This window comes from Barbus barbus (assembly GCF_936440315.1).
Source record: "Barbus barbus genome assembly, chromosome: 2".
NCBI classification, from domain to species: Eukaryota; Metazoa; Chordata; class Actinopteri; order Cypriniformes; family Cyprinidae; genus Barbus; species Barbus barbus.
The window spans coordinates 34,839,488-34,860,991 of NC_136730.1; the positions used below are offsets into that span (position 1 = coordinate 34,839,488).

A 21,504-nucleotide genomic window follows, 5' to 3' on the forward strand; every position below is an offset into this window, starting at 1 on the left:
TCGTCGTGGGAGAGAGAGTGGCTTCCTGAAAGTGATAGACAGAAGAAACAAACAATCTGGTGTTAGTGATCTGTCTCTCAATTCACCGTCATGCCCGCATTCTCCACCATATGTAGCGGGGTGAATGAGAGCAAGGACACAGTTGTAGCTGAATTACCCCCAGAGGGTGATTTATTCACAATTGTCAGAGTGCAGTGAAGACATGACGTCGTGCAGTGATGGTCCAATGTGGCTTGTGCAGCAAGGTGTCTGTGTGAAGTGAAGCTCGAGGTTCCAGTCTGTCTCTGTTAGGGGAGAGAAAACACACGTTAGTTCTGTCTCTCATGGAGGCTCGATCCAACTCAGTGTGTCTTCTCTCCCCACTTTAAAGGGCGGCCGTGATGAGTGGCAGGTGTGCCGCTCATTAGCCTCAGGTGCTTGGCAGTGATTGTGAGAGCGGCGTTTCCAGGGCGACGATGACCCACTCCCTGGCAGCTCGCCATATATATACATACACATACATACATACATACATACACACACACACACACATACACCCACACACCTACACACACATACATACATATATACACACACACACTTTATATATATATATATATATATATATATATATATATATACACACAAACCCGATTCCAAAAAAAGTTGGGACTCTGTACAAATTATGAATAAAAAAGGAATGCAATAATTTACAAATTTCATAAACTTATATTTTATTCACAATACAATATAGATAACATATCAAATGTTGAAAGTGAGACATTTTGAAATGTCATGCCAAATATTGGCTCATTTTGGATTTCATGAGAGCTACACATTCCAAAAAAGTTGGGACAGGTAGCAATAAGAGGCCGGAAAAGTTAAATGTGCATATAAGGAACAGCTGGAGGACCAATTTGCAACTTATTTGTTAACATGATTGGGTATAAAAAGAGCCTCTCAGAGTGGCAGTGTCTCTCAGAAGTCAAGATGGCAAGAGGATCACCAATTCCCCCAATGCTGCGGCGAAAAATAGTGGAGCAATATCAGAAAGTAGTTTCTCAGAGAAAAATTGCAAAGAGTTTGAAGTTATCATCATCTACAGTGCATAATATCATCCAAAGATTCAGAGAACCTGGAACAATCTCTGTGTGTAAGGTTCAAGGCCGGAAAACCATACTGGATGCCTGTGATCTTCGGGCCCTTAGACGGAAACTGCATCACATCATACAGGAATGCTACTGTAATGGAAATCACAACATGGGCTCAGGAATACTTCCAGAAAACATTGTCGGTGAACACAATCCACCGTGCCATTCGCCGTTGCCGGCTAAAACTCTATAGGTCAAAAAAGAAGCCACATCTAAACATGATCCAGAAGCGCAGGCGTTTTCTCTGGGGCAAGGCTTATTTAAAATGGACTGTGGCAAACTGGAAAACTGTTCTGTGGTCAGACGAATCAAAATTTGAAGTTCTTTTTGGAAAATTGGGACGCCATGTCATCCGGACTAAAGAGGACAAGGACAACCCAAGTTGTTATCAGCGCTCAGTTCAGAAGCCTGCATCTCTGATGGTATGAGGCTGCATGAGTGCGTGTGGCATGGGCAGCTTACACATCTGGAAAGGCACCATCAATGCTGAAAGGTATATCCAAGTTCTAGAACAACATATGCTCCCATCCAGACGTTGTCTCTTTCAGGGAAGACCTTGCATTTTCCAACATGACAATGCCAGACCACATACTGCATCAATTACAACATCATGGCTGCGTAGAAGGAGGATCCGGGTACTGAAATGGCCAGCCTGCAGTCCAGATCGTTCACCCATAGAAAACATTTGGCACATCATAAAGAGGAAGATGCGACAAAGAAGACCTAAGACAGTTGAGCAACTAGAAGCCTGTATTAGACAAGAATGGGACAACATTCCTATTCCTAAACTTGAGCAACTTGTCTCCTCAGTCCCCAGACGTTTGCAGACTGTTATAAAAAGAAGAGGGGATGCCACACAGTGGTAAACATAGCCTTGTCCCAACTTTTTTGAGGTGTGTTGATGCCATGAAATTTAAAAGACTTATTTTTCCCTTAAAATGATACATTTTCTCAGTTTAAACATTTGATGTGTCATCTATGTTGTATTCTGAATAAAATATTGAAATTTGAAACTTCCACATCATTGCATTCTGTTTTTATTCACAATTTGTACAGTGTCCCAACTTTTTTGGAATCGGGTTTGTATATGTATGTGTGTATATATATATATATATATATATATATATATATATATATATATATATATAACACACACAGAGCCCTCCAAAAGTATTGGTAAAGACAAAATTGTTCTGTTGGCTGTGGAGTCAAGACATTTACAAATATGATTAAAAGATGAATGTGAGACAAAACTACAGAATGTCACATTTTATTATTGTGTGATTCAACTCATAGATTTTTTACCAGCTAAGAAGTTCAGCACTTTGAGTTTCATCCCCCTATCTGATGTGAGCACAAGTATTGGAACAGTTGCCTCACAGGTCTTTCTAAGTGATCAGCTGTGTCTTGTTGCATGAATTCTTCAGATATTAAAAGCAGGGAATGTGTTGTATCAGTTATATCCATTACTTCTGTATTCTGAATCTTGCATTCGATGATGACACACACAAACCAGGGTGAAGACAAGGGAGCTGACTTTGAGAGAAAAGAAAGCAATTTGGATGCTAAAAGAAAAGAGGAAGTCAATTAGAGCTATAGCAAAAATAAAGGGCATGGAGAAATCAACATTTTGGAAACCACCAGTGACACCAGCAACCAACAACTACCTGATCGGCTGAGAAAACAACAGTAGTTGATGACAGACAAATCATAAAAGCTGTGAAAATGAATCCTAAAAGACGTGTCTGTAAAATCACCAACGATTTCCAGAAAGCTGGAGTGATGCTCTGACAATCTACTGTCCTCAGGAGACTTTGACACAGAATTACAGATGCTACACAGCAAGATGCAAACCTCTGACCAGCACCAAAAATAGAAAGGCAAGATTAGAGTTTGCAAAAAAGCACAAAGGTGAGCCAGAAGAGTTTTGGAACTGTTTATGGACCGATGAGACAAAGATGAACCTTTATCTAAGTGATGGGAATGCAAAAATGTGGAGAAAAAAAGGGAACTGCAAATTATCCCAAACATACAGCCTCGTCTGTAAAGCATGGTGGAGGTGGTGTCATGGCATGAGCATGCATGGCTGCCTCTGGAACAGGCCCTCTCAACTTTACTGATGACCTAATGTATGATGACAGTAGCAGAATGAATTTGGAAGGGTACAAAACCATCTTGCCTACCAATATTCGAGAAAATGCCACCAGATTCATTGGGAAGTGCTTCATATTGCATCAGGACAATGACCCAATACACCCTGCCTGTTCAGTCAAGGAATTTAAAAGGGCAAAGAAATGGAAAGTCTTACATTGCCCAAGTCAATCTCCAGATTTAAATCCGATTGAACATGAATTTCACCAGCTGAAGAGCAGAGCAAAGGCAGAAACTCCCCAAAACAAACAACAATTGGAATTGGCTGCATTAAAGGCTGGGAAAAGTATTTCAAAGGATGAGACCAAGAGTCTGGTGATGTCTATGGGTCACAGACTCACTGCTGTGATTGTGCGCAAGGGATCTGCAACTAAATAATAGCTAATCTTTTATATCTGCCTTATGTTCAACTGTCCCAATACCTTATGCTCACATCAATAAGTGGGATGAACTCCAAAAGTGCTGTTCTTTTTATTTGGTAAAACATGTATGTGTTGATGTGACATTCTGTAGTTGTCTCATATTCATCTTTTAATCATATTTGCAAATGTCTTGACTCCACAGCCAACAGAGCAATTTTGTCTTTACTGTTCCAATACTTGTATGCACTGTATGTATGTATGTGTATAGACCGATAGATAGTCAGATCAATAGGTAGAGATACATACATATGTGCGTTTATATTTAAGACCTACCTCATTGCTGCTATGTGTTCTCCACTTGGAAAGGCCTCTTGTAGTCCTGTAATATACACATCTTGGTTCATTTAAAATTGGTCAGAAAGGGTGCAAATGTAATGGTGGGCTCGAGGAAATGTCCAGTATCTACCTTTCAGAGAAAATCCTAAAGTTCTCTAGAAGAATAAGAGTCCACCATCTCCATAAGTTTGGAATGTCACACTGGAAGACAAAAACATAGAGAAATCTTGAAATATCAACTGCTACAACATCATGAAGGTAAATTACATTAACCAATAATTACTTCGAAGGGTGCTCCCAAGACAAGATGTAGAGCATACTGGAAAACAACAAAAAAAATAAGAATATTCTCCTTATTTTACAACTAAATAATCACACCAATATCGGTGTATGGTAAAGCCCAGAATAAATAAGTATACTGTTATGCAACTATTATGCAATATATATTGTGAGAACATATATTAAACAAACAATTGAAGATAGTCATACCTCCACAGAAAACTGCCTTGCTGAAGTGGCTTTGAAGATGACTTTTTAATTTGGCCAGTTTGGCTGGCTTAAACATGCTGGCCAAGCAATAAGGGTTTGCTGCAACACCTGTTGCACTGCTGCAGCTCAATGGTTCACCTCTCTGAATCCTTGTAAATTTCTACAAGAGATGAAAGCACCACACAATTATCTCAACATTGAAAAATGGGATTAAAATAACTAAACTATAAGGTAACAATAACTCACAATGCTGCATATAACAGAGGAAAGTAAAACAAACTATATTTATGAATACCCACATGAAAAATACTATAGTAAATACTAGCATTTTTTAACTATACTATAGTAAAGTGTATTATACTATATAAATTACAGTATTTACAACACTTTAATCAATGCTACAGCATACTGTAGTATTAACTATAGTGAACCGATAAACTGTAATATAATATACCCTATAGTTGTAGAAAACGTAGTACATTATTGGGTAAAGTAATTTGTTTATATTACTATAGTTGTTATATTACCAGAGCAATTATAGAATTACCACAACAAATTAATTCAAGTACTTTAATATAGTATGGTTCAAAATACAAAAATATAGTATTTACTATAAATTACTATAGGGCAAATCCCATTTACAACACACGTTCAGAACATTATTTGAAAGTATGACAACAAATTCAAGCTTCAATAAGATAATAAAGCCCATCACAAATTAAATATTTAGCATATAAACGCTTAACGTAATATATATGATAATTATTCAACATATAATAGCAAAAACATTACAGACAACTCACAATGCTCTCAGCCATGCTTATCTCGTCAATAACTCCGCCCCTTCTTCTGGTTCTGTAGCTGTGGTTTAACTGCTGGCTGCGGGTCTGCAGCTGGATACTATTGGATAAAGCAGTGTATATGAGCGCAGTGCTGCTTTGTGTACAGTCATTACCAGAGAAGCTGCTATATTTGCTCCTAAAGCGCCACCTCGTGGCAGAGAGTGAATTTACATTTGCTGTGTGCCTATCTTATGTTCAGAATCAGATCAATGCGAATATCGACCCATGTTTTTATGCAGCAAACAAAGTTGTAAATGTGAATTTAATGTGCCTTCTAAAAATCTAAACAATTAAGACAGTAATATTTATGTCTTTAATATATGTTTGACTTGACTATAAAAATGGTTTAATTTTATGTGTGTGTGAGAAAACTTGTATCTACACTGTAAATCATGCCATTTTATGGCTTAAAATATTACCATAGACATTGTCCAACTCCACTCGTACAGTGTTCATTTTACTTGTGCAGCTCTTAAAAAGGTTCATAAATTTCCTTGAATTGATTTTTTAAAATTCTGCAGATACCCTGTAAATAGTGAAATATAATTCTTTCATTGATATTTGTTTATTGAAAATGTTTTTGATTGACATTTAGACTTTTCTATATTTAAAAAAATATATATATTTTTTTTATTTGGGCTAGTTAAATTAATTTGAGCTACAAAAATCGGAAGAGTACCTGCCCGAAGGGCTACCAGGGATTTTGAAATTTTGCGAGCCCTGAAACCCGTTGCCTTAAAATTAAGTAAATGAACTTAATGCATAATTAAAGAAATACATTTAATGAACTTGACCATTCTGAGTTACATTGACAAATAACAGTTGGAAAATGTGTTGTGTTCGCTTTTTATTTTAAGTTGGACTAACTTAAATTTATTAAATTGCAATTACTTAAAAGTGTACACTCAATGGCCAAGTGATGCTTGTGGTCCATGATATTGGTACAGATTCTGTGTAATAAACAATTCTTTGTGACTGTATATTTCAAGTTGGAAAAGACGTTTAGTTCCCAGGTCGTTTACAAGAAGGATTAAAATGCTGATAAATTCAGGAAAAGATTAGACATAAACACATGACAGTATGATTGAAATTTCAAAATGGAAAATAAATGTTTATTCTGTGGCACCTAATAAAATAAGTTTAATTTTTTAATAAGTTTTTTTCTTATAGGAGCCAATGGCTCCTTGAGCCAAGTTCACACTACACGACTTTACACGTCGGCAGATCGCTGTGCCGTTCAGACTACATGACTTGATTGTCTGTCTTTTAGTCGTTGTGGCGTTCACACTACATGACTTTATGTAAGTGATCCGCAACCAGGGGTTACACACTACACGAGCTGACAACAACTCTGTCACCCAACGACTCGATTCGGTCCCTAAACCACGTTTTGTCATGAAAACACGCGGGAATTGACCGTTCGCATAGAGCTTGATTGAAAGGTGATCTGACCAATCAGAACCGCTGCTATCCGCCATCTTGCCTGACAGCTATGGCCAGTCTTCATAGAAATACATACATAAAGACAATAAGCTGAGGTATTTAAAAGTGCTTGTTTTGCTTACCAGAAAATCTGCTCATGCACTGTATGCATAGCTTGTAGCGCTAAAGTTAAATGCTGAGTGTTAAATAATAAAATAATATGTATCTAGCAAATTTTTTTAATTGTTAAATGGGAGCATATTTTTCATGCTGAGTAGGGCTGGGAGTAAAAAAAAAAAAAAAAAAAAAAAAAAAAAAAAAAAAATCGATTCTCAGATGCATCGCAATTCTCTCTTCAATGATTCTGACGTTTTGTTTCCATAATCACTAAAACAATAACATGACCAATGATGTTCGGATTTTAAAATGACAACTTGACTGACAACAGTTTAATAGCATGTTCAAATGCTAATGTAAGTGTTCAAATAAAGCTTTGAAAAAGTTTCATAAAAATGTAAACCTCACATTTCAGGATTAAGGATTAAGTCAAAATGATAATTGATTAATAAATGATTATACGCATTTGATCTGCTCCAAAAATAATTCTAGATAACTTATCTGAATTGTTTAAATGTGTAGAATCCCCATAAGATTGTTTTTCATCAACCGGTCAAAATTTACAGCAGGGCATGCAAATTCGGTCCGTTTTTGGCCAGACAGAAACTGCACACAGGCTGAATGTAAATATAAGTTTCTCCATAAGTAAATCCACTCTCTGACACTAGGTGACAATTATGGAAAATCTGAATACAGCTGTTTTCAGTAACCTCCGTGATCAAAGCAGTATTGCGATTAAGAGCACCTCTTTTAGGCATTACATGGAGCGAAGGTGAAAAAATGCCATCGAATCATTTCTTAAGACATTCAGAACCTTCAGAGGTATATTCATATAATTAATTCATTCATAAATTAATTTGTATAATTCCCTCAGCAGTCTTTTAAAACCTCCCAGCTTTTCCGCCCTATTTTCACTCAAAACGAAACTACTCTGCTGCTGTGCGCGCGTGAGACTGTTACTTAAAACTGCACTTTATGCTAGTATTTATTTATCGTGAGTTGTTCAATTCGTGGTAATCGAATACGGTTTTAATGATAATTAAAATATGAAACGGTAATACTAACTGTGGGGAATTTTATCATGATTTATCGTCAAACCGGTAATCGTTACATCCCTAATGCTTTCATTTATGCTGTTTGGAATGCAGTACTATTAGATGCACGAAACTCACACACTTTGTCCTGAAGCTCGATATACAAATACTTTTATACAAAATTGATGTTGGCTACACACAGTTATGTTTTCAGAGCAGGACAAAACATCTGATATATCGAAATAGATCTGTGCATTAGTCTGAATGCAGCCTGTTAAATCTGCCACTGTCTATGATCTCATCAGTAATAATCAAACAGCAATAATGCTAAGGAAAAAAGAAAAACCCATAACTATTATCTGTAAACTTTTGGAAACTTTTGTAGACTGCTTATAATAAAAAGCTAGTTTTGCACACAATAAATTTGATATAAAATTGATATGAAAATGTAGCCGTGTGCAGTAATATTGAAAACTGGGAATGTGACGCATTGTGATATTGAGTTGATAATGATAACCGTAATTGAATTGAATCGTGAAACCAGTGAAGATTCACACTCCTGTTTTTAAGATGGCAGTAACCAGAGATTCCAACTATAAACAAAAAGCATAGAAAGTGCATTTTGGTTAAAATGTTAAGTTGTAAAGATGTATTTTCACAGCAGAAGAATTAGTTGGGGAAAAAATGTAGATCAAGAATCAATTTGGAATCGGATGGTGACTCCCAGAATCGGAATCGGGTTGTGAAGTGCCTGAAGATTCCCACCCCTAATGCTGAGCACTCCTGCGTTTTTTTTCTCGGCGCCGAGAGTTGAAGAATGTTCAACTTTGTGTAAAACTTAGCACTCATCACTGTCACTTTTTAGTCAGCTAACCAATCACAGTGGAGGAAGGGCGGGATTAATACAGTCACACCCTGCTTGTACTACGACTGAACAATAATGGAAAAGTTAATATTGCTTGTCTACGAGTATTTATGTCTTTACCAGATGGAATTGCCGAAGTACCATATTGTTATGAAAAATTATGCTTGGAGAAACATTTCATTTGCGATGCGTCTGCCATATTACTTCAGCGGATATTCCATATGGCAACCAAAGCGTCTCAACTGAAAAAAACAAAAATAAGCTGCCCCCTCTAGCACTCACAGCTGGACGTTTTCAGCTGGCTTTGGTGGACACGTGGCCTGATTGTTGTTCCCTGTCGATACTCCACTCGTACTGCATCTTGTTAAAGACGCTATGGGAAAAAGCCTTTTTTCTCCTCAACTGAAGCCTTATTTAATCACGCAGTGAAACTGCACAACTATTGGTTCGTGCAGTGTGTTAAAAACGAACCAATGGATCGGCAGCGGAGCTGCACGAGCCTATGGCGACCAAGCCCGCCAGAATGGGCGGGCTATCTGGCTATATAAGCGGCCGTTTCGCCATAGGATTCTCCAATTTCTTCTCCTTCAGCGACGACGACTTCGCCTCGCTGATCCCAGAAGCCTGCTCGCCGTCGAACACGCCTCGCAGCTGAACAAGCGACCTCATCTGCAAGCTGACGCCACCTTTTCCTTGCGCTCCAGCACCGCAGAAGCCCAGTCTCGTTCGCTGCCGCCATCCAGTGAGTGTTATAAAAGAGCATATTTCTCGGTGTTGTTGCAAATGCCGCAGAAGAGCAGTGAGTGCGCGCCGCCTGTCTGGGTCTCGCCCACGCACTGACTGCGCGCTTACAGAGACGGAATGCTCGTTCGAGTAGGAGTCTCGCTCTTCCCACTCGCTGTCCGCCTCTGTGGAGGCAGCTCCGCTCTCCCATTTCTCCTCTCTCAGCAAAGGTCGGAGAATGAAACATCAGAGCCACGGAGCTTCCTGCAGCGCTCTGATCCGCCGGTGTTCACACGTGAGAATCAGAGCTCCTCCATTGAGCGGCTCTATTCTCTTTGACGGACCGGAGTGTAAAGCTATGTGTGTGCATTGCTGAGACTGCAATCACATAGGCAGCCTGCTTTCACCGAAAGCCGGGCTCTGCCCTAATTTGCTCGCGGTCCTCTATGTAGCAGGCCCCGCCTCCCCCGCTCTCACGTTCTCTTCTCCCAGTCACCTCGGAGACAGGAACAGCGAGCTCGCTAGGCTAAGCAATGAGGTTTGAGTGATTTTTCACGCGAGTGATTTTCGCGCCTCTCATTACATTGAGTAGCTCAATCCTTCTGCGCACATTGGAACATGCTGCGCTGGGCGGCCCCGCCTCTCGCGTTTCTCTTCTCCCAGTCACCTCGGAGAAGGAGACGGTGAAAAAAAAAAAAAAAAGGCTTAAGTGATTTTTCGCGCCAACATAGCCCCGCGTTTTCACTCTGCATACAACCTTTGATCTGCCAGTGTGTTTAAATTAAGGATTAGCGTCTCTTGCAGCTCTTTGATCTGCCAGCGCTACTTTCGTTATGAAAGCCTCAGTCTGTCCCTGCCGCGCTCACGGTCCCTTTCTTCAATGAAGGTGGCCACGCCTCCCCTGCTCTAGCGTTTCTACTCTCCCAGTTATCTCGGGAAAGAAACTGCAAGCTCCAGAGTTCGAGCGATCAAGCTTGAGTGAATTTACGCCGGCGCAGACTTCCTTGGGCCTACAATGCCCCATTGGAGTACGAGCCCATTCGACTAGAGGCATCGCCTCGTCATGGGCTTGGTCTAGCGGCGTGTCCATTACAGAGATTTGTGCGGCGGCCGGCTGAGCCTCACCGTCCACATTTGCTAGGTTTTATAACCTGGATGTACCGGCCTTACAGGCCAGGGTCCTCTCTGCTTAGATGAGCATGAATTGCGTTGTGGGAACAACCCTGATGGAGAATTCTTGACTGCAAAGCACTCAAGCTCTCTGGTGGGTTCCTTACACACTTCAGTCCTGGAAGTACTGAGTATGCAAGGACTACATGGAACGATCGCCCAGGCCGAGCGCGACCTCTATGAGTTCAGCTCGCTTTAGCCCGGAGTATACTATTGTGCTTCCCTATGAGCATTGAATGCATATGGAGGTATATTAGACAGTCGTTCCTCTACCTCAGCACGGCGTGATTGAATTGTGTTCCCATAGCGTCTTTAACAAGATGCAGTACGTGTGGAGTATCGACAGGGAACGCACTCGGTTACTATCGTAACCTCGGTTCCCTGAGATACGGAGCGAGTACTGCGTACTTTGCCGTGCCAGGTAGCTGCACGACTCAGTCGTCACTTCAGTCAAAGTAACCTGAGGATCCTATGGCGAAACGGCCGCTTATATAGCCAGATAGCCCGCCCATTCTGGCGGGCTTCGTCGCCATAGGCTCGTGCAGCTCCGCTGCGATCCATTGGTTCGTTTTTAACACACTGCACGAACCAAGTCGTACAGTTTCACTACGTGATTGAATAAGGCTTCAGTTCAGGAGAAAAAAAAGGGTCTTCCCATACAGGGAGTACCCATACAGTACTCGTTCCGTATCTCAGGGAACCGAGGTTACGACAGTAACAGAGTACGTTACTTGCAGCTACACATTCTTTAAAAAAAATAAATAAAAAAATTAATTAAAATTAAAATTAAGTTAAATAAAAACTGTACTGTACTTAATTATTAAATGAAAATGTATTGTAGCTACTTAAAAGTTAAATAAAAACTAAGTTACTGTATGATCATTTCATCTTTAAATACAGTTTATTTAACTTTTAGGTACAATATATTTTAATTTAATAATTAAGTTTTTTATTTACCTGGAAGTAAGCACAGTGCAGTGTTAATGTTCAAACTGTGTATTTACAATGTTTTAAGAGGCTGACAATAATAACTATTCTTATTTGGAATAAAACTGACTTTTTCTTATTTTTTTTTAACTGTGCATAGTGCTACTGCATTTTAATGTTGGGTCATAATGGTGGTACTTGGAAAGCCAAATATTTTCTGAGATGGTACTTGTAAATGCGTTACACATCATTTGTAGATCTTGTTTACCTGTTACAAATTATCTGTAGGTGTATACAAGGCATTTACAACACTTTCTGCATCCCCTAATCTAAAGTGTAAACTACTCATCAGTTGTAAATGTTTTACAAACCTTCCGGTTACAGGTTGTTTGTGTGTGTATGTATATTTACGCGCACACAACTCGAAACCATAAAGTTTGTAAAATATTTACAACTGATTAGTAGCTTGATTAGGGGATGCAGAAAGCTTTGTAAATTATTAATAATGTTTATTGAGATAATAGTACAATGTTGACATTTCAATGATTTATAAGTGATTAATAATATATTATACTACGGGGCCGTTGAATGCTTGAATCTGATTGGCTGACGAACGTTCTGAGGTGTGCAATTATTTTCAGGGAAACGCACGGCGAACGTAGTTCCAGGCAGCTTTCTTGACCGCATTACAGTTCCATATCACTTCGCATCGTTGTCAGCGCTGCCCTGACGATTTTATCAGTTAGCCTAGTGTAGCAACTTAAAGGCTACACATGACATTTCTCACTAGCGAGGTAATAACAGCGCTGCATCTTAAAGCAGACTTACAGTTTAGAGACGGTGCTTCAGAACACTGTTGAGGGACACACAGAGGTAGCCTAATTCATACAAGCTCTCTCTCTCTCTCTCTCTCTCTGTTTCTCTTTCTGTGTCTCTGTCTCTCTTGCTCTCTTTCTAATAACTTCATTATTAACTGCATTAGTCTGCTATCAACGGCTCAAGCCTCCATTGCCAGCTTTAAAATGACGTTTTGGAACTAGCAAAAGAGTCGTTGGATGAGATGCGGAAGAAATAATCCTACTCACAATAGCGATTTAAGTAGAAAAACCGGACGAATCCCTTGAAATATATCATCTGATCGATGTCTTGAGGTGTGGCAACCGTAGTATAAGCGGAATAATTGACTCCGGACCGTTGAATTATTAGAAAAATAATGCACACCCGAGGTGTAACGGCCACTCCGCTTCGCGTCGTGGCCGCATCACCACCTCGGGTGTGCATTATTTTTCTAATAATTCAACGGCCCGTCGTCAATTATTCCTTACTTAACTAGTAACTATTAACCATAAAGGATCTGTTTGATTATTTCATGATGATATTTTTTAAAGATAACTTATGACAGATTTGTAAATCGTTATCATATAACTTAATCATTTGTGAATGTATAGTCATGTTTTGTAAATGATTAGTTCATCATCTAATCACTTGTAAATAATTTAGAATTTAATCTACAAAACAGATAAAAATATTAACATTTGTTAATCATCTAGGAACGCATAGTCATGTTTTGTAAATGATTAGGTCATAAACTAATTACTTGTTAATGATTTGTAAATGAATTAACAAAACATACACATTATTAGTCATCACTTATTAATTGCTTATGAATGTTTTGTAAATGATTAGTTCATTAACTAATTACTTAAAAATGACTTACAATTGAAAATTATTATAAAGTGTTACTGTTATTTGTTATTTTATATTAGATACACACCTATAGCATGGTGTATTTTTTATTCCATTTGTTTATAAAAGTTCTATGATTTATATAAGTTTAATGGCTAAGGCTAAGTAAGTTTAATGTTGTATTTAGTTGTTGATGCTGAAATGCCGCTAATTCAAAATTGAAAAAATACGCACAGCGCTTTTAAAGGGGTCATATAACATTGCTAAAAAGAACATTATTTTGTGTATTTGGTGTAATGCAATGTGTTTACGTGGTTCAAAAAACACATTTTCCACGTACTGTACATTGTTGCTCCTGTATGCCCCGCCTTTCTAAAAACGCGTCGATTTTTACACAGCTCATTGTTCTGAGAAGCGGGGCGTGCTCTGATTGGCCAGCTATCTGGTGCGTTGCGATTGGCCGAATACCTCAAGCGCGAGATGGAAATATTACGCCCCTCACCATATTGTGATGCCTTCTCGGCGAGATGAGACTAAAACAATAAAACCCATTACAAACGAGGCATTTGTTGCATCCAGTGGGGACATAATTACTGATTATAATGGCTTATACTGTCTTTTTACGCGTTGCGTTACATAGCGCCGCATAAAAATTATGTCTGCATTTGTGATCGGAGAAACGACAAACAAGCACTACTCTACACTGCTCAAAACTCGCGTTTGAATAGTCAGTAGCAGAAACGTACTTACAGGCTGCGAGTCAAAAGTTGGAATTGCCCCACTTCATTGAAACAGCCTTTGTGCAAGCCTGCAAGCAAGGCTACTCTCCTGCCAGGTTCAGGAAATAGTCCTCCGTAAATTGCGCCGCACACATTCTAATATTTGGGTTGAACTCTTCTGGAACGGTGTTGTAAAAACAACTTAACCACTTATTTCTAGTTGTGTCCTCTTTTGGAATCCCAAACGAAGTAATTTCGCTTTCACAACGAAACACAGCGTATCCACCACATGGTGCCGGCGGCAGCAACAGCGAGAATCTTCTTTCAGCTTATAGGCGATTGGCAAACTAACTTAGTGCATTTCCTTCACCTACTGAGATGGAGTGTGGAGCAACAATGAGGAGTATAGTAATACATAAAAAAATAAAATAAAATAAAAACTACAGCGAGAATAAAAAAAAAATCACACCCCCTTTCTTTGCGTGAACATTTGGGCGGTGTTATGAAAATCTCCCCACGCCGTGACGTAGACATATGGGGCGTGTTTGAATGAGTGTCTCAACTTTTATAAAGAATATCTCTTTGGTTTTGAGACTTTAGTCTTTGCAACTTCAGGGATCTTATCTATGCACAAACAGCTTGTAATACTCCAAAGAGAAAGGAACACTTGGAATCTCATCATATAACCCCTTTAAGCTATTCAAAAGCGAGGAAAAGACAACAAACTCAAATTTGCTAGTGAAAGTACAATGCGCACGCCGCTTTTACAAGCTACTTGCAAAGGAAAGCAAAAAAAAGAGAAAAACCCCGATAATAATTATAGGTATTATCGGTGTTGTCGCACGTCGATTAACAGGTGGGAAAATTTCCTCACCATCACAACCCTAATAACTGTCTGATTGTTGTGATTTATCAGTTCTTCTTTTGCATGCTGAGTGAGTGCAACAGTGCACTAAATATAAAAGAGAATGAAAATACAAAATGACAGACACGTTTGTAAAAACTCAGATGCTGTGGAAAAACAGTATAGTGATAACTTAAAGTGAGACGATATTTAGTCAAAGATCTGAGTGCTTGTACATTGTTAGTTGCTACTTTAAACATTTCAAAAAAAAATTTTAAGAAAACTTTTAAAACGTTTATTTTCATTTGAGCCTTAAATCTACACCTCTTCCTTTTTTCAGTATTAAAGATGTTATTGGTTAATTTTTTAAAAATGGTAGATTTAGGAAAAAAGCTTTCTTTTCTTTTATTCAGGTACAGATATATTAACTTCATTTATTCATTTATTTATTATGTTTTAGGCTCCATTCCAGAATTCATCTCAAACAGCATCACGGCATGCTTTCCTCCCTCACACTGGACAGAGATTCTTCCACCATGGAAAGCCTCATTAACTTCTAAAAGTATGATCTTGACAAGATACCAGGCTACAGAAAACTCTTTTCTGAGGCTCACCTTAGAGAGCTGAAAGCCACTTCATTTGAATGTTTTTTTTAACATTGTAATAAATGTCCCATGCAGCAAATGTTGCTGGTTTATAAACATTGTTGATAATAAATAAGGAATGGTCTTACACTTGATGAATCTAAGAAAAGATGTCATGGTTTTCTGATGGTTAAAAAAAAAACAGGTGCTACATTATGTCAGAGCCAAAGATTGAAAAACCCGCAATTTCCCTGCAGGATCCTTGGGGGTAAAAAAAAAAAATAAATAAATAATCCAAATTTGGTAAGAAATCACTATGTCTGTGTATTTTAACTTAAAGTTTAAAGTGTTAATAATGCAAATAAGATTCTCCCACATTACATAAATACTTTACCAAACAACAGTTAGTTTGTCTTTTAATGCCTTTTTCTTGGAGTTTGCCAACAGCAGCCATTATGGTCAATATATTACAACACCATCAGAATGCATCATGAACAGAAATAAAGACATGATTTATATGTGCTCTTTTTAACATTGGGTTGGGTTGTCTCGTTAGAAAACAAATTTGTATTTATTTTCGTCTTAATCACAGTATTGGATCAAACAAAATCTAAACTTACTGTAGTCAAGTCAAGGGTAATGTGCATGACTGTCAAATCAGGCCTGCATAGGATACAACTGATTTTAAAGGGGAGAAGTACCATTTTTTCAAAATTTCATCAAACCCTCAAACTTAAACAGGAGTTGGGGTACTTGATTGATTTTCCTTCAAACAAAAACAGAAAGCATTAAGCAATGCACTACAGGTCAAGACTGAGTATATTATAGGCAGAAGTATGTGTCTGTTTATTTCAACGAAAGATAAGGCTAATGGAACCTCCTTCCACTTCAGTGCATACTCAAACAGCCAAAACTTGGGAAATTTTGATAAAATGGTAATGCTGGCATCCCCTGTGTTATCAGTCTCATCAGGGGAGAAGGCTTGTGGGGGTGGGGGTGGGGGTGGGGTGGGGGGGGGGGGGGGGGGGGGGCAAAAAGCAATCCAAAGTCTTACTGCATCATCCATCTATATACACCAAGTTGTGTGATATTGTCACCCCCTGCCAAGGGTCTTTTGCTTTAAGCTACTGGAAGATAAAAGGGAAGTTAAGCAGAGCATTTGGTCCTGTACTGAAGACACAAAACTGCATCCTATTACTCATGTCATTGCCTTTGTATCTGTCCTTTACAGGAGATTCTGCACTTCCCCCCCAACCCCCTCCCTCCCTTTGCATTATAATTGGTCATAAATAAAATGAACCACATAACAGACCTCTTATAGCTATTTACCATTGTGATTTAAGTTGGCAAACAAAGAACATATGAGGGGTAGTTATCTTAAAATTAAAACAGACACACTCATGCTAGTAAAGACAGTTATGAGGTGCCCTCCCCCCTGACCCAAAAATAAATAAATACAAATAAAACCTTTTCCCACCCCAGCCGTCCATCACTATGGTACTTCTGTCCACTGTCTGTTCATAATGTCCATTTCTATTATTTATTTCTTATGTACCTTTTGTTTTTGAAAAATGTTATTTTGTTTGGAACATTTTGAATATTATATTTATTTTCTAGTTTTTAACTCAAACATGGGCTAATAAAAAAAGAGAAAACAGAAAGAAAGAAAGAAAGAAAGAAAGAAAGAGAGAGAAATAAAGAATGAGAAAGAAAAAGGGAGGGATAATAGCATTGCTGAGGTCTAATTCTCTCATATCCAGGTCCAATGCATCTTGTCATCCCCTGAAAGGAAGAAAGAAGTACAGGCAAGAGTGAGTGAAGAAGGGGTGATAAAAGTAACATAAGCAAGGAAGTAGAAAAAAAAAAAAAAATAAATAAAAAAAAGATGAAGCTAAAGGTAAGTCCATATCCACAACACACAAATAGTAGGAGGAAAGCTTGTAAAAATCTTCAACAAAAATATGACTGTCCAAAACAAAAGTTCTATATAAATGTAGACAGGTGGTCTACAGAAATAATTGTGTTCTCAACGGAGTATGAAATAATTGCTTGGATATCTGCCATTCATTCTGAAGCCCAAAGTCAAAGTGCACAATAAGCCACTACACAATCACTTAATGACTCTCCCATTAACTCAGAGGAACATCAGATATGGGTAATATTAACACATATCATGATTATTTACAGTGCTTCTTAAAAAGTTATTTTACAATACAGCATGTTTAGTTCTTACGGTTTAGCCGGTAGAGTAATATACAAAATGAAATCCGAAAATTCTATTTACATCTTAGTCACTGCTTTTACATACCAGATACATCAAACACTGCAGCAGTCCTACATCTGTGTTACACAAAAAATACCAGTGTGCAAACAGCAAAGTATTCTATGTAAAGTGGGCTTCCACTGTAAAACCTTGTTTAAAACCCTTTTATATACCCTTTTGATAGGGGGAAGTCGTGGCCTAATGGTTAGAGAGTCGGACTCGTAATCCAAAGGTTGCGGGTTCGAGTCTCCGGCCGGCAGGAATTGTAGGTGGGGGGAGTGAATGTCCAGCGCTCTCTCCACCCTCAATACCACGACTGAGGTGCCCTTGAGCAAGGCACCGAACCCCCAACTGCTCCCCGGGCGCCGCAGCATAAATGGCTGCCCACTGCTCCGGGTGTGTGTTCACGGTGTGTGTGTGTTCACTGCTGTGTGTGTGCACGTTGGATGGGTTAAATGCAGAGCATGAATTCTGAGTATGGGTCACCATACTTGGCAGTATGTCACTTCACTTTTTTTTATATGCATTATTAAACATCCTGGATTGATTGCTTTTTGCATCTAGACAAATATAAAATAATATAATAATAATAATAATAATATGATGACATGGTTTGTTTCATTGTGTAAAGTAAAATTAAACATTTGAATAAATGCTTTGCTGCAAGCACACTGGTGAGGCACAGTTGCTACGGGCCTAGTTAGCAGGTGAATGTGTGCACACAGCAGTAAGAGCTCCATATACCTGCTGTGTTTTATTTAGCCATGGCTTTGATGGCTACTGCAGCCTCCTCATTCATAGCAGACAGGACAGTGATCTGCAAAGAAACATGAAGAGGTTACATTATTAACGTTTGCTCAGTGACATTTGAAAGGTGGCTGATTTAATGACACTTACCAGGATTTCCTCACCGGCATCAAACTTGCTTTCTATCTCTTTTCCCAGGTCGCCTTCTGGCATTTTTAGGTCTTCTCTGACCTCACCGCTGTCCTGAAGCAGTGACAGGTAGCCATCCTGTATGCCAATAAGCTAAAAAGTGGAAAAACAGAAATTTGTGAAACACTGTATGATTTACTTACTGTACAACTGTGTCTAATATTCCCAATTACATACCTGATAGTCCATTCTTTTGATGTTAGGGACATCCATATTGTGGGTTGAGGGACAAATATCCTCATACTTTTTGCCAGAGAAGATGTCAATGCCCACCATGTGAACCTTTAAACAGAATAAAGGGTGTGAACCTTTAAACAGAATAAAGGGAAGCATGGGGTTTACTTTACTGCTGCTATTCAAAATCAACTCACTTCATTTTAGCCACATCATCCCTCACGTGTGAATGAATGCCCATGCACCTAATTTATAAAACCTTGTATAGAGAGACTTCTGGAAATTATTTTGCAAAACAAACATTCATCCATACATCCCATACAATCCATGTAATTCGACAGTTAACATCAATACGATGACTGCTAAATGAAATGTGTTTTGCTCTGATGTACTCATCTAACAGATTTATGAATCTATTAAAATCAGTTACTGAATTCAAAGTAAATTAAGATGATGTGCACTAGTGTAGCTAAGTTGTCAACTGCTATATTTTTCTACTTTGTCACAGACCATCACTCACCTTGGCGTGTCCATGTTTGCCGGTCTTAGATGTGGACATTTCCACAATCTTGCATGGTCGACCTTTTAGCACCACAAAACCATTTTTGCGCAGGGCAGAGCATTGCATGGGGTAGGTAGCAGAGGCACCAGCATCGCCCGTTGTGAAGTCCAGGTCAGCATCCGCCATGTTTTATCTAAGGATTGATGAGCCACAAGCACAGTGGTTAACAATCTTGCCATTCTTTATATCAACATAAACAGACCAGTATAAAATAAACCATTCATCAAAATGTAACAACTTGTTCATTCCCTGAAACAAATTTCCTTTCTCATCCTTCAAGGAATTAAAATCACGTGTAATTTTAATTAAAACCCAGAGCTGTCATTCATTAATTGTAGTCTCATGCCGAGGTCCTGACTCTCTGTGGTCATTAAAAATCCCAAATTTCCCCATTGGCCTCTGACCATCATGGCCTCCTAATCATCCCCATACACTGATTGGCTTCATCACTCTGTCTCCTCTCCACCAATAAGCTGGTGTGTGGTGGGCATTCTGGCGCAATATGGCTGCCGTCGCATCATCCAGGTGGATGCTGCACATTGGTGGTGGTTGAGGAGATTCCCCCCTTCTATGTAAAGCGCTTTGAGCACCCAGAAAAGCGCTATATAAAATGTAACAAATTATTATTATGCCTCCCTGGGTTTGCAGAAGCTATATAAGGCAACAAGAGCATGGCACCTGTGAACTGAACTTCTGACATGCTTAACTGTTGTAAATATGTATTTACCCCTAAATAATAATGGTCAACAATAACAATTGTAATTAAATGGCTAGAGAACACAACATTTGAGTAGCTTTACATTATTCAGTGTACTGTGCACAACTGTGGTCTGCAAGTATTCATGTGGGAAGGGCCCAAACGTCAAGTTAAGTGAGATATGATCATGCACATATCGCTACTTGAAGCCATTTCAGTCCACATTCAAAATGCTAAAACATCCTAATTCCACTTTTGAAATAGATAGCATCATATGAATAATCACGGCGCTTCGCAGTCTAGTGAGTTGCATATATTGCTGAAATAATCCATACAACTCGACACATTTTACAGGAAATAAGAACCACGTATGTTTGAACAACGAGAGTCTGGACCGCTTTCATAAGGACACGCATGTCCTCCAGCCGCAGTGAGCTGGCTGCTATCTGAGAGGCCTGCTGGATCCGCCACTGCGCACTGATCAGAATCCGAAGGCCCGCCGAGCAGCGCGCTAATCGCAGCCAAGCAGGTGCAAATATGTCACCGTTGAACTGCACATGACAGCGCATGAACCAGACCCCTGTGCGGCTAAAACGAGGTTTCCTATGATGTAAGGCTGAGCTAAGCAGCGTGGACTCATGCCGTCTTGAGTTATGATCAAGTTTTTTGATCTTGTCTTCGTGCCGCGTAGCAACTTTGACGCGCATTTAAATTGTTTAGTTTTTGCACACAACCCACAAAGAAAACATGTTGTAGTCATTCTAAATTACTCGCGGAAAAACGAATAAGTGCAAATGTCCTGCGAATACAATGCAATTTACAACAGATGCTGCACTGTTTGCTTTAAGGTGACAAAAAGCGTGAAACAGATAAAGGGCAATCTCGAGGGAGGAGGTTGTTGCTACGCGGGATGACGCCCGTTGTTTGAATGGTTTAAGGAGTCATTTACCTGGTTTACTGCCTTGTCCACGCTTTCGGGGCAACCCAACTAGTTAGTCCAACTGGATATCTCTTTCTCCTCGGATCTGCCTCTCTTGCTGTCAGCTGCGCAATGCCGCTTGTGTTTATTCACTTAATTCACTTGACTCTGCTGTCATTACAGACGTTTCGTGTTCTCCTCTTGCAGTTTAAGCAACACGTTCAGTTGGCTGACCCAAAGCGTGAATCCTAAACCGCCTTTTCCTTGCTCTCTGTCCCTCGCTTTCTTACTCTGATCGGTACGAAGTCTACCACACATAGCATGAAATGAACCTCAGCCGTTTCCTCCTAACCGCGCATGCGCATTCACCCTCGCTCTTTAATTTCTAGGACGGGTGGGAGCGCCTGTCTCGCAATGTCCGAGTGTTATTTTTGAGTGTCCATTGTAATTGATTGCGATCTCCACGCAAAACTGCAGACCAAAGACGTAGAGACTTGAAACTTGGAGGGATGGTAGTACTCACCCCTAACGCCACCAAGGCTCGCCCCAGTC

General features: G+C 39.2%; 2 protein-coding genes across 6 annotated transcripts in view; one reads left to right on the top strand and one right to left on the bottom strand.

The window, feature by feature from the left end:
• LOC306885135 (G protein pathway suppressor 2-like) overlaps positions 1-17,257 on the top strand; it is a 52,476-nt gene extending 35,219 nt beyond the window's left edge. For 2 of the 3 annotated variants that reach the window (XM_079441486.1, XM_079441485.1), the window contains exon 12: positions 15,278-15,796. In XM_079441486.1, coding sequence (XP_079297612.1) covers positions 15,278-15,370 — 93 coding nt within the window. In that variant the 3' untranslated portion in view covers positions 15,371-15,796. Of the gene's footprint in view, positions 1-15,277; positions 15,797-17,161 lie in introns of those variants that run through there. The other variant, XM_079441487.1, reaches the window with a different exon arrangement.
• On the bottom strand, positions 145-21,504 carry LOC306885156 (eukaryotic translation initiation factor 5A-1). Of its 3 annotated transcripts, XR_013785511.1 has the most exons (11): positions 20,983-21,504; positions 19,295-19,469; positions 18,778-18,882; positions 18,562-18,693; positions 18,409-18,481; positions 16,456-17,183; positions 5,272-5,368; positions 4,469-4,628; positions 4,110-4,180; positions 3,977-4,022; positions 147-284 (listed from the first exon to the last, which is right to left on the bottom strand). XR_013785511.1 is itself a non-coding variant. In XM_079441512.1 (6 exons), exons 2-5 carry the CDS (start codon positions 19,460-19,462, stop codon positions 18,419-18,421), a joined length of 468 nt encoding a protein of 155 aa, XP_079297638.1. In that variant the 5' UTR covers positions 19,463-19,469; positions 20,983-21,504; the 3' UTR covers positions 15,487-17,183; positions 18,409-18,418. The 3 variants fall into 3 exon arrangements, 1 of the variants encoding a protein (XP_079297638.1); XR_013785510.1 differs by lacking the exon at positions 16,456-17,183 and having other exon boundaries at positions 145-284; XM_079441512.1 differs by lacking the exons at positions 147-284; positions 3,977-4,022; positions 4,110-4,180; positions 4,469-4,628; positions 5,272-5,368 and having other exon boundaries at positions 15,487-17,183.

Excerpts from the sequence above, each read along its gene's own strand:
- LOC306885156 (XM_079441512.1), bottom strand. The coding sequence starts at position 19,462 with ATGGCGGATGCTGACCTGGACTTCACAACGGGCGATGCTGGTGCCTCT. Across the intron at positions 18,883-19,294 it reads GCAAACATGGACACGCCAAG|GTTCACATGGTGGGCATTGA; the intron begins GTGAGTGATGGT and ends TTCTGTTTAAAG. Across the intron at positions 18,694-18,777 it reads TCAAAAGAATGGACTATCAG|CTTATTGGCATACAGGATGG; the intron begins GTATGTAATTGG and ends TCCACTTTTTAG.